This window comes from Neopsephotus bourkii, unplaced genomic scaffold (genome assembly GCF_033783945.1).
Source record: "Neopsephotus bourkii isolate Nb327-2 ecotype Australia unplaced genomic scaffold, CSIRO-AGI_Nbou_v1 NB_479, whole genome shotgun sequence".
NCBI classification, from domain to species: domain Eukaryota; kingdom Metazoa; phylum Chordata; class Aves; order Psittaciformes; family Psittacidae; genus Neopsephotus; species Neopsephotus bourkii.
Genome location: NW_026900980.1, coordinates 1,159,178 through 1,187,176, shown reverse-complemented (window position 1 = coordinate 1,187,176; position 27,999 = coordinate 1,159,178). Strand labels below are relative to the sequence as shown.

Here is a 27,999-nt window from a genome sequence, read left to right as displayed (position 1 = left end):
CAGATGAATGAATGGACAGATTTTAAATGTTTTATTGCTTTCAAATAGGGTAAAGATCTGGTAAAGGAACAGAAATCCAATTTTCAACAGGAATAGTTTTAGGGTTTTGTTTGGGGTTTTTTGTTAGTTTTTTTTTTTTTTTCCTTCCAAAAATAACTTTGCTCATTAAATTTTGATAATCTCTAGAAAACTAAAGCCTAATAAACCTGGAATACTATTCTGAGCCTCAGGATAACGCACAAGTTTTCATGCTTACACACAAGTGCTTTTTGTGTGCAGACGTAAGGCAGTTGTATCATCCCATCCAACAGAATCCGCAAGCAATCCTTCAGACCTGGTGCTTATTTTGAAGCTTTGCTTTCCCTGTTAAATCTTTCAGGAGAGCTCACAAGACAGAATAAAGTCTGATATTTATTAATACATATATTTGAAAGATTCTTTTCTGAGTGTAACAAATATAAAAAGTTATCAGTGTTTACAAATTGTCAAAAACGTCCAAAGTACAAAAGGATACAGTACATTAGTTGCGTGGAAGTGATTGTACTCTCTGGCACTGAAATCATCTCAATACTGTGGGCATGCACAATGTATACCAGAAAAAACTCATGCATCAATCAGAACAAATAAGGAAGTAAGACAATTTGCTGCGTTCTCCAATTACAAATTCATTGCTTCTGTTAGTTTTCTTTCCTCAGGAATACCATTTACCTGCAAGTAGATAAGATTTTTATGTAGTAGCAGATGATGCTTCAACAATACTGAACGGCTCACTGGTCCCACAGTACATAAATCGTATTTATTAGTCCCTTATCAACAACCACATTGGAGAAACACAAATACAACCTGGACCAAAAGACAACACGGACATGAAAAAGCTTCGCTTGTACTCTTCTGGGAAGGGAGAGATCTGGGAAAAACGTTTAGCTTGGAAGTTTTCTTTCTATTTGGCATCTAACAGACTTCTCAACAGACTGTGTAGCTCCAAATGGAAAATGCAGTGCAGTGTACATGCACTCTTTAGTCTTTTGCATTGTAGGAATATGCTATGAATTTTTTCATTTAATTCCCTTAAAATAGTCCTCATGAATTTTGCCAGTCGACAGAAAGACAATTATAAAACTTAATGTACCTGTTCGTACTGGAGACCGGCAGCAATATTCAGCAGTGCAATAGAAACGTTAGGTGTGAGTCATCATCTCTCATACAATCATTTCCCAATTCAGTTTTAACTTTGTGAGGTTATGTCAGCTATTAAGTCTACAGTTTTATATAAGGTGAACAAAAAGTGTTTCTTATTGGGGATTCAGATAGTTCCTGAAGACGACAGTGGTTATTAGAGATGGTTTCCTCTGCAAATGACTAAATATGGTCTACTGAACCTTTAAGATGGAAATACCTTCTTATTCATACTGGTGACTATTAGTATGTTAATAATCCTGGGTATATTATTGGCAATTTTCTGTAGGAAAGGAAGAAAATTAAACAATGAACTTCTAGTTCTATAGGGGGTTTTTGGCCTGAAGTGTTTCAGTTTTGTAAGTTTCTTATTTGAACAGATCAGTAAAACTATTTGCTATGTTTGTACTGATGCTGCTTTAAAAAAAAAATAATAATCTTAGGAGCACCTGAATTTTGTTTTAAATCATAACTTTCTAAAACTCTAACTTGCTGACACACTAGTCATAGATACCCTGTAGAAGACAAACTGCAAGCGGAACATGCCATCATGGCATGGAAGTGCTCATTTGCACCTGAGTTACAAAGGAAGGTATCGTTGTGAACATTGTGTGTCTGTCCAAATACATTCCCCGTCTGCCCCAATTTCTGAGAGCTTGTCCCAGGCACCAGCTGTGATGAATGTGGAAGAACAGCTGGATTCTACCAAAATAATGTACTACAGAAAATACAGACACAGCAGGGCTTTGAAGACCTACTTTTATAGCAGTTCTTCAGTGCAAATTGCAAGCGATAACCCCATGCTAGCTTGTACTTCACACCCCCTAAAAGATCTCGCTGCTGTCAGCATAAACAGCACTACCTGATGATTTCGCACCTTTCCCACTGCAAGACAGAATGGAACTCTTGTACAAACCCAGTTGTAACATTAGAGCTGAACTGTGCGACATTCTTATTCTGCCTTCTCAATGCCTGCAGTAGTGAGTGTTAAGAGCTGTGCTAAATGTCAACCCAAACCAGCACTGGAGGCTTTGACTGCCAGCGTCATCCACCATTTCCAGCACATGTAATACTAAAGCATACAAACAGCAAAGCTAGCAGAACTGCAGTCAGGTTTGGTTGTTATAAATGTGTTTCTAATTTCCAGAAAACCACAGAATAAACCCCACATGGGCAGACGCATCTATTATATACTTGCCTCAAATCTTTGAAATGTTGTCATACGAAATTCTCCTTTAATCCCCGAAAGCAGTAATGAAGAAGAAGGATTTTGAATGAAAGGAAAGAGTTGTTTATGTAACTCCTAAGTTAAAACAAGTCTTCCTCTTGGGGCTGTAGTTCCTGTATTATGCTCAGTATGTACATATTGCTCGAGTTTTGCCTAAATACCTCTTTCAATACTCAAAACTTACACTTTGGCCTCTATATTTTCCTTGTATGATCCTTATCCCCTTTACATGGCTTTGGCTTTGCTTTTTCTCATACCTGATACACCAGCTACAAAGAGCAATCAGCCCTAGTCAATACTGTGATAGGACCATTCACAATCTCAGTCATCAGGATTTGGGAAAATGATGTAAAAGCGATGACTAAGACAGTGAAACCTCCAGCATGGAGATATGCCTCACCACAGGTTCCCCAGTGTCAACTCTTTATGCTTAATAACAGAAATAAAGATCTCCTTCTTCAGAGCTTAACTAGTATTGGCATGGATTAGAGTTTTTGACTTCCTATCAAGTTTTAGAGAATCTGAGCAGTGTAACTTCATTTGGGAACCTGGTTGTAGCTTCATGTTTTGATAGAAAATTATTTATAAGAGGAGTTTTCTAACTTAAGTGTATTACATTCCAGGGTCTCATGTTGAGCGCTAATGTACCATTTCTCCTACTTGTTCATCAATCACATCCCAAAATTATTCCTGATGTATCAAAAAAAACCCACCCTGGAATGACAATGCTGTTACACTTTACTGTATTTGAAAATGGTTTCCACTGTCAATATACTGTATGCATTTGTGATTCTTTCATACCAGACACTTAATAGTTACAGTATTTTCTCAGTACTGACCTGCACTCTGCTGCTGTGGAATCTGAGTCTGATGTGGCAGGTTCCTGCAAAAAAACAATTGAATACCTTTAATGCTTCCGCACAAAGTCAGAAGTATATTATACATGAAAGTTTAGTATTTAAACTTCATTTTTTTGTTTATGAAGCAATAACCCGTTTTCACTATGTAAAGAGAGTTGTCAAAAGGCCAGCCAGCTCAATGACAGAAAAAGAATTAGTGTTATGGTGTAGTTCCTATTACTCCACTTGACAACTAGGTTCAAAGGCTCAGACTTGGTGAAACACAGGTAACGAGTCACTGCAGGTTTCTGATGTTATGCAAAGTTTGTTTTGTGTAAGTGATGGTTACAGAAAAGGTGAGAGTATTTGCAACTTAATTACTACCTGTGGAATGAATGGCCAGCTAGTTTTACACACTGGACCGCTTCACTAATCAAGGCAAAGTTACATTTTTGTGTCCTGCTGAAGTGTCTATTTTAACAGCTACCAGATATTAATGTTGTTTGTACAGAAAGGAATTAGGGGTAGGAATGTGGGTGAAGCAGATAAATACTCAAGAAAGCCTTTGGAACCCCAGTCATAAAAAATTGCCATTCTGAATAGAGAGGAAACTGTAAAAGACAGGGTAGAGCACTTCACAACAGTGGTACAAAGGATCATTTACTCATCTGTACTTCCTGTAGCATTTAGCTTTGGGACAGGGAGAGGAAAATACTCTTCTAGCACACACTTATACCATGAAGAGAATTCAAGGCAAGCATGTGTGAACTAGCACTAAGTGCTGGCACTGGACAAGTATCACTGGGGCTGTGCAGGCCTGCCAGCTGAGGAGCTACCGACCAGAGCTGGTGCCGTAGCACAGCACTGAAAAGCAATGCCAACTACATCTGAGACCATTGCCTCACATCTGTTCAACCCAGACACCAAACATTTCCTTTCCAAACCAATCCTTTCTAGAAATGCCCTTTTTTTTTTTACAGCACCACCAGCCTGTCTGGATTAGAGCACATGCAGAGCTCTAGGTGGGTCTGTCTCAATAGTTCTCTTCAGTTGCTGATAAATGGACTTTAAGGAATTGAAATTTCGGTGTTTCTGGTTTCTCTCTTGGAGAAAGGCTGGCAACAATGGAAACAGCTGAGAGCTCTGAGCGTTTTCACTGGCAAGTCTTGTATTTATTATCTGTGTAATGGAATATGCTCTTCTGTTCAATGCTAACATTGCAAACATAAATCCTGGGTGACAGGTACATGACTAACTACTTACAAAGTCCGGATCTATTTTCAGGTATTAAGCTACCACCGACCCAGGGGTAGTTTTATACCAGGACTCCAGAGACATGGGTTAAGAAGCAGAGTGTCTAAAATAAAACAGTTTTAATTGATTCTTCTGTCAAAAGTTGTTTTCCTCCAAAATATGCAGAAATGTAACTGTTCCACGCAAAGCTTCTTGCCAAGTCTGCAGACTGAAACCCAGCTGTTTAATTTTATAACAGAAGGCCTTTCTTTCTGCTTGAAATGCAACTATCAGAGCAATCTTGAACTACAGAGTCATTACTGATACTTTCATAATAAACACATTTCAGAAGACAAGCACTGGAATCCATAGTTATATCATGGAACATAGTAATAAGGAATAAAATAATCCTAAACACTTACTGCTGCGTTTGCATCAGTGGCATACTGGTGTTATCGTAGGTGTCTGTGTGAAGGGGAGGTACAATCTCACCAGTAACTGGGTGGAACACTGGAAGCGTGGAAAGAGGCCATGCTATCTCTCTGTTTTTAGACATGTCACGAAGCTCTTTGGTTGATTTCTGTATAGCACTGTGGTGGACCAGCTGGATGCTACGTCAAAAGGAAATAAAACATTAAATACATATTGTAAGTGCTCTATCAAAATGGACAGACTTTTACAATTATTATTTCTCTTTAAAATACAAGGACTTTGATGCATGCTACAGACTCTCTAGTGCAGCAATTACAGTAAATTATTATGCAGTTAATTTAATCAATATTGGATTTATTTAATTTTTAAAGCAGTAATTATTCCATTAGATTTCACTGCCTGGATAAGTTTTTTTTATAGAATCCAAGACTATGCAATTTATGGCTAATATTCCATTTATTTGCTGCAGTTAAAATAAAAGTTTTTGGTTAACTCCTGACTATCGTGGTAGATTCGTAACTCATAGATTAGTTTTAAAACACTTCATAGTATAGGCACTGGGTACCTTCCAGGCTATTTGTCCTCCTGTCCACTGCCTTTAAGATATAGACTAGGAAGTCCAATGACCAGAAGTATAAATTACATATTATCATATTTATTCTAACAGCACTATTTACTTTTGAATTGACAGTTAATTTCAAACCCTTTTTATTCTGGTCTTCTACCCTTGCCAAGACTCTGATTTAAAAGCAGCTTTCACATTTATGAATTAAATCATGGGTTAGAGAGAATGGAAGAAGATTATGACACACATGTATGAAGCATGACAAGCTACTGAGAATGGAAATTAAATGGTAAAAGAAAAATAACAGGAAAGAAGACACTTACTCTGGTGTTTGCATGTTTCTCTTTTCCCTAAAAACAAAACAAAATTTATGAATTAAATAATAGCATTGATAGTTGGAACATTAAATCTGTCTGATGATGAAAATAGTACATGATGTAGAAATGCTGACAAGGTTATTGCTAAATGCAACTTGGCAGCATTTGCAGCTGGGTTTATGGTGAGGCCTTGATGAACGTACATAGAGAGATGTGATACTGGTGACAGACACAGACACACACACAGACGTATACACAGAGAAATGAAAATGCAAGTTAAAGAACAAGCTTCTGGCTAAAATAAATTCTGCGACAAAATGGAATTGTAGTTTGTGTAAGAGATGGCAGAAATTACGTTACTTGCTGCTTTCCTTTTATGTGTTTTTCTTTTAGAATATGTCTAAATTCAGTTCATTTCCTCAACCAAATCTATTTTATAGAAGCTAGCATTTTAGAAATTACTTAATATTGTCCTGAACCAACAATCCTTTATTAGTATTTTATTTGTTTGGGGCATTTTGGAGAGTTGTGCACGATTTTGTGGAGTTTTGTGTGTATGTTGAAGTTTTTAACCCTTTCAACTGAACAGCTAAAGGCCCTATATCCACTCTCGTGGAAATTACTGTATGTGTTTAGATGAGAAATAGTACAGTATTTCAGGCAGGTATCTCTTGGACTGTTCTAAATGTTTTTAATGAACTGAATGGAATTCTTCTAACACACTTCTGTGAATTATAATCTTACAAAAATCCATAATTACTTATTAGTCTGTTAAAGTACTCACACTCCTTCCCGTCGGCAGCACATGATATAGGCCAGTATTAGGAAAAGCACGAGTGCTATTGCCGAGGGCACTGCCAGTGTAATTAGGAAATCCGAGTAATAGTCTCTGCTTTTCAGTGTATCAGAAGGTGGCTTGTATTCTCCACCATCAGGCAATATCCCTTCTCCACGAATCACTTCCTGAAAGGTGGAAACTTGCTTTGTATTGTCAACCTGATAACCAGGAGAAAAAAAAAAGGAAGAAAAAAAAAAATGCAATTATGTAACAAAGTAAGAGAAGGTAAAACGAGACAGTATTTAACCAACCGTTCAATAGAAAAGAATCTGTATTACACACTGGGCAAATTCTATGCAACTTAATCCAACAATTTCTTTTTAAACAATAAAAGCTTACATTTTGCTGAAAGCTTCTCACCAATGCAGTAACACTGTACTATTACTACTTTATTTTTTGCCTACCAAATATGCTGGTTTTAAAGATTAACTAACTTAAAATTCAATAAACACTTTTATTGTAAACTGATTATCTGATACGGATTTCTTTTTGATTACTTCATCCATTCTGACTAGTCTTCCTTAATAACAATACTGCCCTCTTTTGTATGAGGGTGGTAGAGATGAAGAGTGGAGTATCTACGATTTTCTTCCTTCTTCTTCCCTCACATCCAGTGCTCAAAAGAAGCAAGAGGCCTGAACTAACTGCTGAGGACTGAGCAGCTCCACTGCCTCACCCGCCCACCTGATGTAGGAAGCACCACAACAGGAGAGCCAGAGTTCCAAGTTTTTTCGACTTCCTAATTCAACTAACTTACAGAGGAAGCTGCATTTGGGGTCACAAGTAATTTTGAATTTATTTTTTATATCGAATGTTCCTAGAAATACAACCCTTTTTTTTTGCTACTGAATTTCCCATATTCAGGCATTTAATTTACTGCCTTTCATACATGACTTTTCAATTTTCTACCTTCATTTTCTTGTTATCTTCATGTCATCATGACATGGCATCTAAACAAGTAACAAGTTCAAGAAGGATGGGTTACAGGCTGCTGCAGAAAACGATGCTTCTCTGAGAGCCTGTTCCTGTTATCTATGGCTGTTTCTCCAATTTCTGAGGACCTTTCTGAATTCTGTCCTGTCCTTTAATGCACCTGAAAATCCTTTCAGTTTCATGGGGGCTACAAATTTAGTAAGTGCATCCCGTCTAATAAGTGCATTCCATACTAATGAAGAATAGCAAGGAATTCTTAATAATTCTACTATGATTATGGCTATGCAACCAGCTCTCCACTAGATCCTAGCATGAAGCTAGGCCATGTTCCTGAGTTTGCTTATGAGACAGTATCAAAAAAATTCATCAAAAAGAAATTACATCTGCTGCTGCGCCTCTGTCCTACTTCTCTCTGGTAGAAGGAAATCAGAGGCTTCACATAGTTTGTTCTTGACAAAGGCTGACTGCCTTCTATTACTTTTCAGGTGCTGGGAAGTACTGCTGAGTATACAGGTACCTTTTGCAATTTCTCAACAGAAAACCAGTAAACAGTAAAAAAAAATTGATTTTATTTTTTTTTAACAACTTTCTATCAGCTTTCTTATTTAAAAGTGAATAGAAAGAAAGGGCTGCAAGTTATTTAATTGATTTTATGTAGAAATACTTTTTCTCATACTCAGTATGTTTTTTCAGTTGTACAAAAGCCTCCCTTTCAGGTTCCTCTTGGGTAAGGTCTAAAGCAGCTCAACAGTCAACTAAGTCTTATCTAGGTGTTCCTGCTCCGGCAGGGGGATTGGACTAGATGATCTTCTGAGGTCCCTTCCAATCTCTAACATACTGTGATACTGCGTGTGAAGTCTACTTTATGTACTTTCCCCATCTTTCTTCAAACTTACCTGCAATGTTCTCTTCCACTACTGTAAAATTTCTTGATCTTCCTCACCAGAACTAATGGAAAATAACCTTAAAAAGCCTCTCTGGGTATTATACTTCTCCCATAGCAAATAGTCTAGTGTTCCGTTATTATTTTTCTTGTATTTGACCCAGAAGAATGTCACCATTTATTTTGATTTCATTAGTCAACAGTATTTTCTTTCCTTTTCCTGCTTCATTTTTAACATTAAATACATTTTAGACAATTTTCAGAGAGATTTTTTTTTTTTAACAACATAGAAAAACTATTGAAGTGGTCAGTGCTGTAGACTCAATATTTGAGAAAACAATATATATATGCATATAAGAAACACACTTTTTAGCAATGCAAGAGTAACCAGCAGTATTAGCACACTGAATTAATTAACTACACCTACCTAAATGATTTTTTTCTTATTACTCTTATTACTATTATTACTTATTACTTCTGTAAACTCTAGAGTTCTCTGGCCATTTATATAAACCACTGTTAGCGAAAACTAATATGGCAGTTGCATTGGTGCTCAAGTCTAACAGAATTTAGCCTACATAGCAGAATCCTATCATGATCTTAAGAGTGTCTGCTACATGGAAAATAATGTGCATCAGTCATAATGAAGAATAATTTGGCAGGGTTGTCTGGCCTGGCTGGCAAAACTCTCACCTGAATTATAGCTACCATAAAATATTGCACTCCTACAAATACTATTTTTATGCAATAGTAACTCACCAGAGAGATTTTACACCAGTCAATATGGAACTGAGTACGAAATTTTTTATCACAGGTTATTACAGGCTCCATTTCTTGACTGCATCTCAGCTGATTTTGCGGGTTTTCCACTTCTCGTAAGCATGAGGAGAATGGAACATCTGCCCCAACCATAACATACACACTGCAGAGAGAGATGAAAGGACAAGCTGTCAGGATACCTCTCACAACTCCCCAAAGGAGTTGTCAGTTGTTACAAATCACAACTGGAAACAGTGCATTCTTGCAATTTATACTCAGCGACCAAAACTCCCCCAATACCTCAGCTTATCACTTTCAGATGAAAGTCCACAGTGCTCCTGAAACACATAACTAAATTTCACTAGGTAAGAGCACAGCTACAAATGGCACTGCTACATGTTAAATGCTTTTAGAAATCTTTGTAATTTATGCTCTATCACACCTTTGTTTTGAAAAGCATGCCAAACAACTGCTCAGAAATAAGACTGGAATTAGAAATAAGCGTATTTCCTACCAACTGTTTCATAATTAATGGAATTTATTAGTATTCCTTGGATTGTAAAATCAATATATAAGAACTGTTGAAATGGTATCTAACACAATAAACCCATGATATAACAGGGGCTCAGAACATCAGTACACTTTTCATATCTAATCCTGAAGCATAAAACAGAAATTGCAAAGTTTCTAGAAAACCTGAAAGAAATATTAAGATTTTCAGTAAGAAAAACCAACCAACCAAACAAAAACAAAGAAAAACAAACAAAGAAAAAAAAAGAAGGGTAAAGCAAAAGCATTAGACTGACACATGTGCTTACCCCTCTTTCATGTCATTAATAGGAAGTGGAACTCTCCCTCCTCTGTCAAGGGCTGAAGTAATGTTTATGGCATTCAAACGTTCTGGCTGCCATACATTTTTCACTGCTCCAAGAAAGTCACCAAGAACTTCACTTGCTAACATTTCTTCTACGTTCATATTCCGTATGAAGAACTCCGCTTGGTACGGTAAAGGAAAATCTAGTTGTGATGAAAAAGGAAGAGTTTTGCCTTAAACAAAGGCTCCATAACAAAGAATTTGAAATCATGATTAACATAATACCATCTTAAGATTGATTAACCTTTCCAAAAATCTTCTATTTGAACTAACTCATTTTGAGCCTGATGTGATTATAGTTAAACACTACCATCAGCTATCACATAAGCTGAAAACTATTGGTTATTTATAAAACACCTGCGAGATGAAGGAGCAGGCTTCAGGAGTTGTCTCAGCTGGTAAATCTTTATTAAACAGGTAAAATTACTATTTTTAATAAAATTAATATTATTACTGATGCTAATTTGGGGGTCAAAATTGATCTGCAGCAACAATGGATTCCAACCTGCAATACTCCAGACTGTAAATACATAAACATGATGAAAGGGGGAGAATCAAATTAATAAAAAAAAGGCAAACAGACGTCAGTACTGACTGAGGAATAACAGTCCTACATGACAGAAATAATCTGGATAAAAGTAATAAATTGAATCAAACCAGGGAAAACTCTTTACTCCCTTTTTGTGCCCCACATTTGGCTTGAACACAAGACAACTATTTCACAGGACTTTTTATCTTAAAAGAACATGACCCTATGAGATGGACTCACTTATTCAGTTCAAAACACAACAAGCTGTTTTCTGTACATACCTTCTGCTGACATTATATTAATGATCAAATTATGTCTTGCTGTCTCAAAGGTACGCCTGTTATATGCAGTGATCTAGAATGAAAAAGATACAATTACAAAACAACAATGCAAATATGAAAATCGAGTAAATGAAACATCAATGAAAATTACATTGATAATTTAGAAATACCACCTTTTAAATGCTTTGCCTCCTTATACTGAAATGTATGAGCATTCATTCACTAATATAGAATTTGAAAGGTAAAATCGATTTATTTGATGCAGTGCTACCTTCAAGTCAGGATACTAGAATTTTCTCAGTCTATAGCGAAATACAGTTATGCAAGGCATAAATGTGAAGATAATGTATTTTGATAAAAGTGTTCTGATATACGTATGTATTCTTTCTTTTCTGCTATCTTTAAAAGCAACCATAAACAGCAACGTTGGAACTAGATGATCTTAAAAGTCCTTTCCAACCCCAACTATTCTATGATTTCCCTGAAAGGTGGTAAACCCTTCACAAAACAAATTGAAAGAGACTTAACTTTTTGCCTTATTTTAGACTTTATTCATTTCAAGGACAAATGAGAGGCAGAGAAGTGGCCACAGTGACAGAACTATGTTGCTTCTCAGCAAACAGAGCTACAAAGCATTGTGACATTGATCATTAAACAACAATAGACGTTGCGATTCTTTTAAGAGATTTAAATGAAAAGAAAAAATGCCGTGGAATATCTTCTGCAGATTCATTTTAAGTGTAGAAAGAAAAGCTTACCTGACACAATTACATCTTAGAATCATAGAATCATAGAATAGTTAGGGTTGGAAAGGACCTTAAGATCATCAAGTTCCAACCCTCCTGCCATGGGCAGGGACACCTTGCTCTAAACCACATCACCCAAGGCCTCGTCCAAGCTCGTCTTGAACACTGCCAGGGATGGAGCATTCACAACCTCCTTGGGCAACCTATTCCATCTTATATAATGTAACATTTTTATTATAAAACTAATAGAAAATAAATTTGGAAAATTATTTTTTTTTCCAATCTTGGATTCTATTAATTTTTCAAAAGGTTGTTTCAACAGAAGTTTAAACATTAATACTCAGAAAATCTAACTCTCTGGTTGTACAAGCTCTATACAGAAATGCAGCAGTACGCACTTGGCAGCTGCACTCCAACAGTTGCCGCTGTGGACCATTCACCCGTACCTAGTGACAGTGGTGGAGACTGAGCAGACACAAACCATCTTTGTGCAGCTCTCAAGAAAACCTGTGCTCGAGAACGTTACCTGCTCTACTGCTGTGATATGCATCACCTTAGGCTTTCTAATAATGAGGCTTCCTCCAATTAACTGAACTACCCATAACATCACCTTAGGAATTACAGCACAATCAAAGTTATATTGAGGCTAGTAATACGCAACCACTCCTATAAGAAAGCGGATCAAATGCAATCTGCCCTCCTCACATACTATACAATTAATTAAAAAAATTCAAAAGCCACATCCAAGAGTGGGACCACAAAAAATTAATTTATATGCTAGGCAAAATTTAGTTCAAATATAGACTTTGGGTCATGCTTGAAATGGAGTTCTAAAGATCTTAGAATCTGAAAGCACATGCCATTTTAAAAAGGGCAATTTTAAGTAACGGTTTTCTCTAAGCAGAGTCTGCAAGTATTTCTGCACACAATTAATTATACAGATGTGGTTAGCCCTGCTGAAATCAAAACTGAATCATGTATATAAAATTGAGCATAGGTGACATTATCTACAGTATAACTCAACATTTACAGATGTCATTCTTGAGGAAGAAAAAAATGTATCAAATGCCATTTAGGAAAAAATCCGACAAACTCATGAAGGGTTTAAGACAAATGTACTGCTGAAGCAGCAAATGGCTAAAGAAAGTTAATGAGGAGGTTTCTCCTTAACACTATGAACCACACAGTGTCCGATTCGTCTGCTATGACATACATGGCAGAAAATGCAGTCCTTTAATCCTTGCAATTGCTGCTCAGTTAATAACTAGTGCTTTTAAATACATGGATAGCTAATTGTAAAAACTAAAGTAGCAGGTTTTGTTATTGTTGTGATTTTAAGAATATAAGTACATACGTGTAAGTGCTAATTAAAATTTGTCAGTAAATATGAAAAATGAACCAGGGAATATTTGATTAAAAAATAATTTAATGGAAGAACAAACAAACACAAGTTATAAACACTTCATTTTTCCCTGGGAAAAGTCTGAACAATATTTAGGGTAGAATGTTAACAAAGTTCAGAATTCAAGCACAGTGGTTTACAAAGTTTTTTGCCCTGTATTTTGTATAAAACTTTAATATATTCATAATTTACTGAAATGAAATGCCTCTTAGAAAGATGAAGGGCAAGAATCAAGGGTAGATTTAGATTAGATATAAGGAAGAAGTCCTTTACTGTGAGGGTGGTGAACAACAGGTTGCCCAGAGAAGCTGTGTCTGCCCCATTCCTGGCAGCGCTCAAGGCCAGGTTGGTCAGGTCTTCTGAGAAACCTGGTCTAGTGGAAGGTGCCGCTGCCCATGGCAGGAGGCTACAACCAGGTGCTCTTTAAAGGCCCTTCCTACCCAAACCATTCTATGAATCAAAATGTATTGCATTTAGGAATATTAAGCTTAACTGGTTATTGCTATTTATTAGTTATACCTTAAAACATGAAATGTCATGCAACTTGGCCTCCTCTCAGTAATGGTACCTACCGGTACCTACCAATAATGGTATTTAAAAGAAAATGTCAATGTCACAAGTCCCTGCCCTACATTTTTTCCATTACTGTAATTAGCTTATCAAAAATAAGACAGTTCTGAACCTTACATTCTAAATCAAAATACATCTTTATAAATTTTTGAAAGAAAATACCTCAATGATGGTTGGTTTGCCCACATTTTCTACAGTTGGTGAGCCATACAGCACTCCATCACTGTATGGTGTCCTTTGTATATAGCGTAGCCATCCAGGTCTGTCAGGGTAACCCATTAAATTGGTATTAAATGTTATAGGATCATTACTTATTTCACCTAGATAAGAAAAGGTGTATTAGAATATTGAATAGAAAGTACAATATGCTTTGGTTTTGATGTTTCCACTAGAAAGTCTTATCCTATGTTTTCTAAACCTTTCCAAAATGAAAAAAAACAAAAAGAAAAAATAAAGTTACTAACATTTACCATGGCAGAAATTTGTGAACTCCTACTTAGCACTTGCAAGTAGTAAGAAATTCATATCTGAAAAGTGTAACCAACTGCAGAGATGAATGTACTGGTACTACTAATGCTCATGGCTAACTGAATGCTCATGTTCATTAACTAGTAGGTCTGATTTTCAGAGTTCAGTTCTCACCTAGAACTGAAGCATCTAACTTCCTTACTGGCAAAAGCACAAAGGTCTCAGTACTTTAATTGCCCAAACTTTCTTTTATTTATGTTTTTGATGATGGCTCCAGGGACCCAACGTAGCTGGGAGGGCTTAATGCAGTTGTGTAATCATCAGTGCCCAAAAGCTTCTGTTAGCATCAGGACACACACACAGGTCTTCAGCACTAACAGTCTGGCAGCAGTTTTTCTTTAGAGAAGAAATAAATTCAAAAAAGGACCTGCAGAATGGATCCACTGATGGCTACTAAATACAATGGTCCAGATGCAACCTGTAAAAGCCCCTCGGATCAAACTAGTACGACAGGTCTTGTGGTCCTTAACGATACTCTTACAAATGTCTGACTACGTGTTCAGTTTATTTTAGCTTTCGGAAGTGAAGTCAAACATGCCTAAGCACTACCAGATCCTCACCACTGAGGCATAATCACTGTCCAGCTGAGGCATAGAATTCAGCAAATCCTTCTGAGCCTGCACAGTGCAAGTGTCTGTGCTCCTCCAACTTAGCTTAGAAACGGCAACAGCAGCCATCATAGGCCAACTGACAAGAGAAGGCAACAGGCAGGCTGGCACAGAAGGCAGAAACGGAGCCCAATGAAGAAAGGAATGTCTGTCACCTCTGGAGAGGAGCAAAGCGACTGAGACCTGCTGCCAAAAGGTAACTAGCTTTCAGGTACATATTTACACATTGGGCTGTGGGTAAGAGGGACCAGAACCACACCAAACCATCACAAGGGTGCCATGCAACTTCCCTTGCAGTTCTACTGGGACATCCCAGTAACTTAACCTATTTCATTCATAATTAAAATTTCCAGCAGTTCAAATGATTTGGGGAAAACTGTGAAAAGCACCTGGGACATATTCTGGTTTACCCTTCACCAAGGCAGGCCATGCTAATGATCCAGCACAGCCAACAAAAATAAGAGAACCATGGCAACATTTGGCCTTATAGTGAATTTCTGATATGATCACCTTCTTCTATGGGTACAGCAAATTCAGTAGTATCTGAAATCAGATTCATACCGCTTTTGAATCACACGGATGTTGAGACAGGCTGGGGCTCTAAAGATTCAAAAGACAATCTATCAGTAAAACTTCCAGGTTCCTTACATCTACGTGCCAAAACTGCGAGAAAACTGGGACAGAGGCAAACTTCAATCTGACAGTTGCTGTCACATGAACTCCAGAATAAGTGTCAGGAAAAACTTCCAGTTTTCAAGGAGATGAAATTTTTTAAAGGATTTGGGTTTACCCATAACAAAATTTAACTAATGCTAACAGAAGCTTTTTTTTTTCCTTAACGTTGAGTTTTGAAAATAGTACTCACAAACAAATTTAAAAGCTTATTAAAGAATTTCATTTTTATTATTCCTTTTCATTGTTGACAAGCATGTGAGGCAGAATGCTGTTCCAACCCCCGAGAATGCTTATACATATTCTAACCTGCCAATGATCAATCCTGTAGCTTTACCTTAGTATATATTAAAACACCATACCTAGGAAATCACACTGCTTACTAACATTAAACTGTTCCTAAATATAAGAAGGCAGCTAAATCCAAAGATGTATTTATTTTAAATGAAAGAAAACATCACTGCATAATCTCATACTTGATTTAATCTTCTATTTTGTCTCAAATTTACTATATACTTGCAAAGTGCTGCTTCCTATAGCCTGATACACACTAAGTCTCAAATAGTGATCAAATAAATAACATTTTTAAGAGACATAATTATTAAACTTCTACAATTTCATATATAACGCAAAAGTGAAGGAAAGGTATACTCCCTAATCTTAGATATATAATGTTATTCTGCTTTCCCAAATTAAGTACATTTTTCACTATACACATTATATGCATTTTTTCACAAATGACAATCACAAACCAGAACATTTTAAACTTGTGGGACCACTTTCATTTTAATGTATTTCAATAGAAACTAAAAACTGGGTTTTTTGTACATTATATGCTGAACCATAAGGTATGTTAAATAGATTTGAAATTTTTTAAAACTTAACCCCAAACACCACTACATTTTTATATAATATGGAAGATCTTAGCATCCCATACCAGGCTTTGGGTAAGGAGGAAATTCCCCCTTAAAGTACTCTCTCTCCAAAACATGAACAAAAAGAACTCCAGCAGAAGGGTATACATTCCGATCAGAGTGCACCTTAGACAGAATCGTGTACACTGAAAAGCAGAAGGAAAGATAAGAGACAGAAAAAAGCAAAATGAGACATGCTCAAGATAATACAGCATGCATTTCAACAGCAATGCAGGTATCTGGGAGAAGGAAAGCAACAAATATTAGACACCTGTTAATAAGATTTTTAAAAGGTTGCATAGATTTAAGAACAGAATGCAGAGCAAGCCCTCTCTTTGCCAACAGGACTACAATAAACAGAATTGGCTATGTTAGGATTTCAGAAGTTTTTATCTTTATGGCAAATAAAAAAAAAACACCAATGAAAGCTATTGTAATGTTATAGTTGGTTTATTTGTAATATTACATGACTAAATATACATTAAGTGAAGGATACAATCGTGTTTTCTTGATATTTTACACAAAAATAAGGAACATGAAGAATACAGAGGAACCTCACCAATCAATGCTACTGATTCCTCACTGAACAAAAATGGCAGATTTTTCAATCCCTGTGCAGCGAAAGACAAAGCAATTTACTTCAGTTGAGGACTTCTAGTTCTTAAAGCTAGACTTTCTTAGCCCAGCATTCAGGTAACATGCACCTAAAAATCTGGTTAGAAAGGTCATTACTGAAGATGTTGTGCTTGTATTGAAGGATAAAACAGAAGGACATGGGTAATTATAGTCCAGCCAGTTGTCACTGATGCCAAATAGAAAAATGAAGCCACATTTTATAAGACTCAGAATTATAAAATTCAAAGCAATCTAATTCGGAACAACCAGCATATGTAAAAGCAATATGCTGTTCTTTATGTAGGTACAAATTTAGTTCGTAAAGGCAAATCTTATTTAGCTATAACACATTTGACAAGTACTATATACACATCTAATGAATTAGAAGAATTAAATAAAAAATCATTAGGATATATTAAATGGATAAGAAACTATCAACTAGTTTCAAATTTTAAATGTAAATGGCAAATACTGATCTAATAGGTATTTCTCATCATGTCTTAACAGGACTGATTGTAGGTGATATTACTATTCCATATTCCTATTGCATTTTAAGCTAATGCCCTGAAAGAATCAATCATTGCTGATAAATTTCGTCAGTGAGATGAGGATTATACAAGCAGTAAATAAAGAGACACACAGTGACCTGCCTTGATCGCTAAACTGAAAGAAACTTGATGATAAATCGTATCTCCAAAGATTACAGGCCATAAAATACAGGGATACTGTCCTAGAGAAGAGCAACTCTAAGAAAGACCTCAGAGTCATTATAAGAAACTCACAGGAACAAACTCTTGCCTCCTAGAAGTTAAAAGGGCTAATTTCAATAAGCAAGATACATTTGAAATCTTGCGTGGTGCGAGGGATGGAATGTCTGTGATTAATGCCTAATTAGCAGTGGCTTTTTAAGCGGATCATGAATATGAAGGTTGGTATAATAAGGCTGGAGAAATTATACCAGGATTGGATGAGGTTGATCCACATTTCACAGAATCATAGAAAAAGCATATAGAATCATAGCCACTGCTAATTAGGCATTAATCACAGACATTCCATCCCTCGCACCACGCACTCTGTGTGGAATCTATCTCACCTAATTTTAGATGCCTACAGAAACAACATCCACTGCTGAGTTAGTCAGGCTCCTTTTATAGTCAATGGAGAAGAAACAGACACTTCAAGGGCTTGATTAATTTAATTTCTCCTGTAAATGAGATGAGTCATATCCTAGATTCATGACTACACTGACTAGATCTTCACTGACTGCAGAGGCAGCTGAGAGGGGATGCAGACATCTGTAATGTAGACCTCCACATTTAGTTACATACTTCCCAGTCTTCAAGCCTGGTATTGCAGAATGAATAATCTCAAGTTCTGAATATATTATTGATCGGATTCCACAGCAGTTGCTTTTTCCCACTTTTGGAAACTGCTCTTAACACAGTGCTGGACAGAAAATATTTCTAATAATTTTACCTTAAAGACAAAAATTGAAATGGATCCTGAAATTTAAATAGTTTATTCCAATATCGTGTGGTTAATAACAGTTACTCTAATTTTAGTTATGTAGACTTAAGTACCGTAACGTAACTACACGATTTGTATAATTAAAATGAGTTAATTGGTGACCCAAAAAACTTTTGTACTCACTTCTGTGACTAAGCTGTAAATAGAGCATGGAAACTAATTAATTTTTTTTAAAATATTTTCACGCAAAGCTAAAAAAGTAATTTATAACAGCTCAAAGTGGAAAAGCTGACAAAAAAAAATAACATGGTGGCTGGCTGAAAATATGTCACATATCAGAAAAATCCATTTTTCCATTTCTGATGCTTTGACTCTATGACGAAAATCTATTTCAAACAGGAAGAATGGTGAAAAAAGTAATGTATATTTTCTCCATAAGCAATAGTTTTAGAAAGGATGGAAAATAAGAGAATCAACAGTTACCAAAAGAAAAAAATGTAACACATTTCTTCTGTCTGTTAGAGGAACTACTGCCACTACTAAATGCCTATTCCTGGTAATGAGATGTTCCCTGTTGCTGAAATAAGCATACAAATAAGGATTTAATGTAGATAAAAAACAGCTATCTTGGTGGAAGTCTAAAAATGCCTCTCAGGAGGAAAAACCCCACAAACCTATTTTATCTTATCATGACAAACACATTGTAATGACCCCAGCTGCAAGATTAAGAATTCAAAAGTTCTTGCCCTCCTTGTCAGAGAAGCCCTCTTCTTTTTCGCCTGTGAAGTTACTTCAAAGTCAGAAGGAAAATGACGACTCTTCAGCCCACTACAGTAATCACTGCTTTTCAATAATGAAGTGAGTGAAATGCTATTTTCCTCAAAAGCTTTTAAACCCCTCAATTATTTTCATAGCACTGCCTGAGACTGGAGATGAATGTGTAACCATCTTAGGTGATCTGGGGATGAAAATGAATATACTTACCAACTTCTAGATACTAACACAGCAGACTGCCAGATGTGACTTGCCTGGCCAAATTCCCTGCAGTATGTAAAATTCTTGGGAACTGTGAAAGGCTTCTGTAAAACTAAACGTGGTAAATTAAAAATCTTCACCATATAAGATCACAACAGATCCCTGCTAAGGAAAAAAAAATAATAATAAAAAAACCTAGTTACCAGCTACCTGACAGCACTTTCTTCTTTCTTGTTTCCAGATCACTTGGAGGACTTCCTGTAGATCATAAGATATACTGATGCAGAAAGACTGAAGTTCCAGAGACTGGGAAAGAGGTACATTAACTGGCAACTGAAGGCTGGCAAACACACATCACTCTTTTTGACACATGTACAGAAACTGTCCCAGCTGTTCTTCTTGTAGGTCTTGAATGTTGGCAGAGCCAGGAATTCGGCTAAGACTGTATCAGCCTCCAGCCCAGAACCTGTTATCAGATACAGGTGATCCCAGTTTCCAGAAATTTCAGAAGATTTGCCATGTTAGCTGAAGCCTGTATATTGATGATCTTCAGAAAAAAAATCCACCTGGAAATTTTTTCTTGTAATTTCAATGGGCTTTCTCCCCACTGAGTTTTAGCAGATGAAGCACAATCCCAGAAATAACTTCATTTGAGGGCCAATCCAGATGGCCTACCTGGATAGGCAATCAGTGCAAAGCCTTTTCTCAGCTAGTGTAACTAGCTACAATATTCTATGTGTACTTGCACAAATGACAGTAAAACAGTCTTTTTACATAGATACATTAAAAGATTTTTTTTATGGTTACAGACAAGTTATTGTATTATGCAAACTGCAGAGATATCTCCAAGCAACCAGCCATGATCAGAGAATGTGCAATATTAGGTATACACACAGCCAGTATTTCAAGCAAAGTTATAGGAACAGGAAAAGCTGGGGAAGACTCACAAAGACACGCAGGTCTGTAAATGTTTAAAAGACTGAAGAAATGTAAAAATTCCCAAATTACTTACCTTGAACTAACACCAATCTATTCCTAAAACATGGACATGACTGAAAAAGCAAGAGTAATATTAAAAGCAGATTTGACTGAACCAACATGGGATTTAAATTTGCAACCTAAACTCACCATTCTTCTCAACAGCCTTTATTCTGCTGATAATATAACTGTGGGCTTGCTTAGTCGTCCAGTTAACTGTTCCGCTATTGCCATCAGCAGAGCTTAACAAAAACGCTTTTCAGAATAAAACAAATGCAAAAATAAATTAGTCAGATCAACAGACTCCCACAAAGAAAATACCAGATGGGATCAGATGCCTTCTAAACCAGGGTTTGGTTTAAGTCAGAGTTTAGAACCTCAGATTAAAAAAAAACTGGTAGTGCTTGATTTATATATACAAACATATAATAATCTTCCTGATAGTCACCTTTTTGACACTCACTTTTCCAAATAAGCCAAGTTCACTTGAAAAGCTTAAACCTCTGCAGACACTTCTGCTGACATAATTATACTGATACTAAAGATGATGAAAAGCATTCTCTGATAAATACATTTGCATGGCAAAAATCTCATATACAGCCAAAGAGATAGCTGAAGTTACTTTCACTGGCATAGTATATTTTGGCCAAAGTAGGGAAAGTAACATAACCAAGAGCACCATTTTGCTTATATAAAGATGCTTTGTTCATCTACAGACACATGGGACGGACTGCCTTGCAGGCATAACCAATCACCAATTTTGAAAAAAGAACTAGTTAAAAATGTTTGTCTTCAACCCACACAGCCAGAACTCAGCCTGAAAACAGCTGAAGTGCAGCTGAAGGTGCAGGAAGGTTTAAATGTGGTGAGGAGCAAATGATTACAGGAGACAGAAAGTAGCTGTGGAGCTGACGGAATGACTCCATTTCACCAGTAGCAAAACTCCTTACTTCCCACTTTTTGTTCTTTTGTTCCCTTTCTTCTGTGATGACTAATATATATATATTATCTGTTTGTACAGTTAGATGCCAACTGAAAGTGCAGAGGGGGACAACTGCAGTCAGATGCTGGGAAAAGGAAAGTAGCCATAATAAATAGCCTTTCTTCTGAAATAGTTTGGGAGTGAGAACTCATGTCAAACCCCAGTTAAAAGATGTTAACAGTAGCATCTTAACTTCCTTGTAAAAACATAAACACTGAAACATCAAATAGCAGTACTTGCCTACAGATACACCAGTTTGCAGGAAGAAATAAATACTTACTGGAAACACTCAAAGTATGCAAATATTGATTATATTACAAGCTTAAACATCTGTGGAAACTTCTGCTGACATAGCTGCACTAGTCAGATACTGCATTCTCTGAACAGAATTTAGGAAGCCCAAAAGATCTGGCTTAAGCAATAGTCAAGATACACAAATAATCTATGCATGAGTGAGCCATTTATTAATGGTAATATACACAAAAAATAGAAAATTGAATTGAGGATGAAATGTAATAAAAAAAATTGTGTGCTCAAATTACCATACCAACACCATAATGCTTCTAAATTATGAATATTTGTTAAGTTCCTTTACATTTTTCAATACACACAAATGATATGATACAACAAAAAGTTCTATTCACATCCACTGGTTTATGTCTGCCTTGTAAGATGGACAACTTTCTCCCTGATTAATTGATCTACATACCTTGCAAGTCTTAATATCATACCATCCTACGGATCATCCAACTCAGTACTGCCTGTGACCATTAGTGTAAATTTTCTTTAATTCTTGGAAGACTCAAGAAATTCCAAAAAGGTAAAATAAAGTTGTTCCAATATTCCAATAGAATGAGCTGGGCAATCAGAAGGTTGTCAGCTACAAACCAGCACCAAACAAAACAATAGTACAAAAGTTGATTACTGGATTAAATGGAGAAGAGTATTACCACGTCAACAAGGATTTAATACATGTTTTCAGACACTTTTGATGAGCCCACAGTTTTTTCTAATGAAGCATGAGAGGTTACCCTTAGAAATACAGTGCATCACTTGCACTGAGAAACTAGATACAAAATCATTCTAGCATATTTAAATGGAATTTTAAAAAATGAAAAAAAAAAAAGTTCCAAAATGTATTTTTTAATATAAATTATCAGTGTCTTTGATTTGGGTTCACAAGTTGTACTAGGTTTAGCTGTGGGGATTAAACAGGTTACCTGTCCACCTCTATCCTACACTGCATTTCACAGGGGAACTGGAAGAGCAACCAGTGTGCTTGTTTTCACATCCTAGAGTTTACAGTGTAATGTTTTCATATAAATATATACCACTATCTATTTAATTTCAAATAATACATGTGAAACAAAACAATCCAGAAGCACACTGCCCATTGACTTGCAGTCTCAAGCAAGAGAACAGGACTACTGGAGAGTTAATTTATTATAGATTTCTAATGGACCTCACAAGGTTCTAGCAACGACCTTATGCAATCGAACATGTATATGTATGTGTGTATATATATATATAATTACCCAAATGTATAATATATACTGATAAAATCTGTAGGTAAAAACAAAAGCTAGGAGATTGATAAATAATGGAAATGACATGCTGCTAACATCAAACAGTCTGCATTGTTTGGTAAAAAGGTGATCAGTGATATGAACTTCAATAGAATAAAATGTAGTCACATATCCAGCAGCAAAGGGAGCGTGCCACATGCACACTACAGAGCATTCACCTCAGGGGTGCTAGACTTTGATAAAAAACTAGGGACATACATCAGGTAATAACTGGTTGAACAGAAGCTTTCAGCAGAAGACGGGTTAGAATGGCTGATATGCAAACAGCAACATCAAGGAGGAGCAGGGAGATTTTATTTTTGTGCTTGACACAGATATGATCACTGTTCAAATGCTGTCTAGTACTTACAGTGAGCCTTCAAAAAGCACAGTGACATGAAGAAAGCTCAGGGAAGATCTGTGAATATGATTAAAGAATGACAAAAAAGGCCTTATACTACAGAATACAGGGAACCAAACTATGCATTTTATCAAAGCGACAGTTTAGAATTCATTTGATCAGCCTTGTTCTCATACTGAAAAAAATGTGAATAGTGTCAGGCTCCTCAGCTTGTTACACATGTAACTGCAGCTACTGAAGCACCCACCACTGCTTATCACAGCAGGAGCAACTCACAGCTCTGTCCCAGGGACTTGAACGTGCCCAGGTGAAGTACAGCTACAGCGCTGCTGGTTGTTTGTTTTTTATTTATTTCATTATATTTTTCTTTAATTAATACATTTCTTTTCCTTGATATTTTTCTTCAATATTTTTCTTTAATCATATTTGTATTATACCTATACATCATATTTATATCATTTAATATTATTTTCCCTTTCTTTAATTGTATGGCATAGGTTTTATGTAAAAAGGTTTTAAGCATTAACATTTAACAAAATATTTAACAGAGAAGATATCTACAACAGTTTCTGCCACCTTGCAATCAAAAAAAGGACCCACAGATTATGGACCAACTTCACCTTCCCCGTTCCTTTATTGCCCTCTAACATCCATGTACCATCCTGCACCCTTAACCTATCCTCCTAATAGCTTCTTTGAAGTAGGATCTCAAGCTTATCTCTCCCACCACTAACGCAGCACACAGCTCCAGCTCCCAAAACCCAGTATTTCCCTTCTTTCTCACACCTATACTTTCACTTGGGACCTGACTTAAACACATGCTTGTTACTTTTATGCCACAAACCAGGACCTTGGGCCATTCTTCCACTACCCCTTACTCTCTTAATGTACAACCCTGCTCCAAAAAAACATCCTTGCACTCCTCTACCACATATCCCATCTGGCTCAGAGTCCTTTCTGCATCCTGAGCTGGAAGCACAGATTTCTGATGGGCTACTGAGAACTGCAGAGCAGAACTATTACAAACTGATGCCACCAAGTTGAAACAAAACATCTGTTGATGTGCATTCAAAACAAATGAAACAAAGCCATCTGCATCAATGTGCTTAGCCCACACCTGAAATCAGAGCTTGCACCCCCTCTGCTACTGAGGATCCACTAACTGGTGTCAGCACTGAGATACCTGCCCCATTGATCACATCATCAACTAGAGGTGGCAGAACTGTACCACCACCTACTCTCCCTCCTTTTCCAACCTCCATACCCCTCCCTCTTACCTAATATGCAGTACTTAAGCAACCATAACTGTAGAAATTTACTATGAATTAAAGTGGATTCTCTCAGTGAAAATTCACATAAAGATTAGGTATTTTCTAACAGATTAAATTCTTTTCAATGATAGCTACTACTTAAGAAATAATTCGTGTTAGTTCTCCATTGTGGATTGCTCAGGTTCCTCTGCACCCCATTTATTATAACCACCTAAAAGTTCAAACCAAATCAAGAAATGTTTCTATGCTCTATATTTACTCATACTTGTTCAGTAGGTAATGTTTTTGTACCTCTTTCTGTGCTCCCCATTGATTATTGTAACATCTGAATATTTCTCTGCGATCATTTAAGACAAGTAACTGAATAAGGCATTTTGTCAGTCTTACTGTGAAACTTCACCATTTGCTTTCCTGGGAACGCTGCAAATTAACTACTGGGAGAACAAAAAAACCTCATGTGTTATTAATAGCAACATTTACCCACCACCATTCTCCCTCCTACTGCAGACCTGAGAAGATCACCAAATTAGATTAGCTTCTCCATGAAAAGGTGAGGAAAACAGTGCTAGTTCCTGCAATCCAGCTCAAGCTCACCCTGTGTAACCAATGGATATGCCCAGGTCACCCTGTAAACCTGCTATTCTGTGATGTCCCCTATATTTTTGTAATCTCTTGATACAAATTATCAGAGTATCCCTGCAATTACATTCCAAATTTCTGAGGTGGCAACTGATTTCAAAGAATAAAGAATTCAGAAGTCATGTCTTTCAAGACACTGAGATTTCTGTCTGATCACTAGATTGTTCTTTCTAAAGTTTCACCTTCATGGCTTAGACTGCCACTAAAAATTAGCTGCATTTAAAAGGCATTTTGGTGGTTTGTGTTGCAATAGTAACAACATTGAGACACTGTCTGTGTTTACACACACATTTTCTTCTTGGTATTACATAACGAGCACCATAACTACACTGTTAACAAAACAATGTATACTTTTGATCTATGTAACATATTCATGCTAATTCCAACACAGAAACACTTGTCACTGAATAGTGAAATCCACACCTTCAACTCTCAGTCTGTAGTACCCTGTGTCACACTGAAAACACTACAGCAAGACAGTCATGTAAAAACTCTTCTCAGGTTAGAGCACTTCTTGGTTGATCTACTACTTCTTGCTACTGCTTGCTTGAAAAGCATTTGAACTGATTAGGAGGGAACCTAATATGTGTTCTCTGGTTTCTTGGCTCTTCTGTTTCTTTCAAATTCCTCTGGAAGTATTACAAATTAGCAACTCCCTCCTTACCCCTAGAGCTCTGCCAAAAAAAACACCAAAACTCTACAATGATAGTGTCTCCTGTAAATATATCAATACCTAATTGAGAAGAGTCCAAAATCTGTACCAAAATAGATATTCTTGTTTAGGTTTGAGGGGTTTTTTTCTTAGTTTCACTGGAAACAATCTTCTAGAGAAAGGGCTTCACTTTGGTGACTGTAACTCCTGAAGTATGCTAATGGACTTCTAACAAATCTGAAAACCTAATGAGCAAAAATAAGCCTCTCTTTACACACTGAAAGTTATGTCTAGAAGATTAATTTCTGCTTTAAAACTGATTTCTTAATGTCTGGCTTTAGGACCTCTAAGATGCCTCCATGTAAGCTATACCACCTATAAATAATGTGCTTCTGTATGCTACTCTACTAGTATGCTAATGAAAAGCACGCTAATGGAATGGCTAGCTTTTCCCTCCTATAACTATTTACACTCAAGGAAGTACTGTTGACAGTATATTTTATTTTTTAATCTGGGTCAGATTAGTACAAAGACTTGGCTGCCATAGTTCCTTCTCGGCTGCTATCCCACAACTGGTTTCAACAGACATATATAGGAGAGGGAGGCAGAATAGGCAGGAAGAATTTCCACATAAGGAGAAAGCAGTATACTGCATCTAACAAATGCAAACCTTTACCCTCACACTGAGCAATTTAACACTTAGGCGCTAACTGCGTCCTTAATATACCCAATGCCTAATGTCACTTCTAACTCAGTATCCTATTACCATATATGTAACCTATGACAAATAAGGCTATGCACTGAAGGAGTACTAGAAGTGTACCTAGACATTATTTGAGAAGATACTGAGCAAACTGTTAGCTTTTAGACACCACACCACCAAACTCTCAGACCACAAAATAACTTAAAGAAATAGATTTCTTGCTGTTAACTTGCTCTTGGGGTAGCAACAACAGTCTCAGAAAGGCATTCCTGTGGATGGACTGCTATGTAGCGTTTCCTGTTAGTAGTACTTCACTGTGAAGAGCCTTGTGGGGTGTGAAACCTGCCTATTGCATGACAGCTGTTGTTTATATGCATTAAGGAGCAGGATTTTCTTCAGTCTTAATTCAGATAGGACTGGAATAAGTGGTCAAACCGGAAAATAATCTCCGGAGCGAATATGAAAAATCCCCCCATACCCAAACCAGCCCTGCCCTCGGGAACGCGCACCAGCCCTGTCGAGAGAAAGGAGGAGAGCAGCGGATGCTGCCGCCCGGCCCCGCGCCGGGTGCGGAGCTGGCCCCGCCATCCCGCGGTTCTCAGCCAGGCTTCGCTCCGCGCTCCGCCGTCAAACCGGCTCACACACCGCGAGGCCTCCCTTGCCCCCCGCCCCGGTCGGGCTCTCTCAGCTCACGGTGCCCAGCTGGGCGCGGGGCGCTTCCCCCACCGCACCGCCCTGGGAAGGGCAACCGCAGCGGTCCCCTCCGCAGGGGCAGAGGCGAGGGGCGGGCAGGCCGACAACCCTGCACCCCCTATGGGTGCTCTCCGCCTCGCCGGGAAGCCACCGGAGCCGCAGTGGCGGAGAGGGGGATGCTGGGGCGGCTCGAACCCCGCACCGACAGCAGACGGCGTGGGGGGAAAAGGGGGCACAGCGAGCCGCAATCTGAGGGCAACGCGGGGAGGGAGCGGCACCACCGGGAGGAGACACGCAGCCTGCAGAAGAGAGGGACCCCGCGGAGCAGGCCGACGGCTGCCGGCGAGGCCCGTGGCCGCTTGCCGCGATGAAACGCCACGGTAACCGACCTGTCAGCAGGAGGGTGGTGAGCGCGCCCCCGCCGTGCGGCCAGGGCCCCGGCGAGCAGTACCGCATCGCTCCCATCTCCTCTTGCCGCTGCTGCCGCCAGCGCTGGCGCCACATCCTCCGGACCGCACGATGCCGTGCCGTGCCCTGCTATCGCCTCGCCCCGCGGCGGCCACAACATCCTCCCTGCCCCGCCCCGCCGGCGGTCTCCAGGCAGCGCCGCTGCCCCGCGGGGCATGTCGGGAGGAGTCTCCCTCCACACCCCGGTTACGGCGGCCATGTTGGGGGGAGCAGGATGGGCGCGGGGGAGCTGGGCTGCTCGGTGGGGGTGTTTTGTGGAGCGGGGTCCGTAGGACGCGTTTCCCCTGAGGGTGGGAACAGGCT

The 27,999-nt window shown here is 37.9% G+C and overlaps 2 protein-coding genes across 8 annotated transcripts in view; one reads left to right on the top strand and one right to left on the bottom strand.

The window, feature by feature from the left end:
* The window catches only part of CASD1 (CAS1 domain containing 1), a 37,344-nt gene extending 32,485 nt beyond the window's left edge, over nt 1-4,859 (top strand). Inside the window, exon 19 of the transcript XR_009724968.1 lies at nt 4,849-4,859. The gene's annotated coding sequence lies outside the window, so the exon portion shown is untranslated. The remainder of the gene's footprint in view (nt 1-4,848) is intronic.
* On the bottom strand, nt 15-27,781 carry SGCE (sarcoglycan epsilon). Of its 7 annotated transcripts, XM_061350068.1 has the most exons (13): nt 27,618-27,781; nt 20,513-20,617; nt 16,351-16,473; nt 13,768-13,925; nt 10,888-10,960; nt 10,022-10,220; nt 9,204-9,366; nt 6,575-6,786; nt 5,797-5,823; nt 4,899-5,087; nt 3,244-3,287; nt 2,375-2,409; nt 15-708 (listed from the first exon to the last, which is right to left on the bottom strand). In XM_061350068.1, exons 1-13 carry the CDS (start codon nt 27,730-27,732, stop codon nt 658-660), a joined length of 1,494 nt encoding a protein of 497 aa, XP_061206052.1. In that variant the 5' UTR covers nt 27,733-27,781; the 3' UTR covers nt 15-657. The 7 variants fall into 7 exon arrangements, with proteins under 7 accessions (XP_061206052.1, XP_061206054.1, XP_061206053.1 ...); XM_061350070.1 differs by lacking the exon at nt 2,375-2,409 and having other exon boundaries at nt 27,618-27,780; XM_061350069.1 differs by lacking the exon at nt 5,797-5,823 and having other exon boundaries at nt 27,618-27,780.
* Nucleotides 27,782-27,999: the final 218 nt, after the last annotated feature.

Bases quoted from the DNA above. Each gene is read 5' to 3' on its own strand.
- SGCE (XM_061350068.1), bottom strand. From the start codon at position 27,732: ATGTGGCGCCAGCGCTGGCGGCAGCAGCGGCAAGAGGAGATGGGAGCG. The intron at 6,787-9,203 runs GTGAGTTACTAT...CCTGGTTATCAG, and splicing joins ACTGGTGTAAAATCTCTCTG to GTTGACAATACAAAGCAAGT. The intron at 3,288-4,898 runs GTAAGTGTTTAG...GTTTTTTTGCAG, and splicing joins CCACTGATGCAAACGCAGCA to GAACCTGCCACATCAGACTC.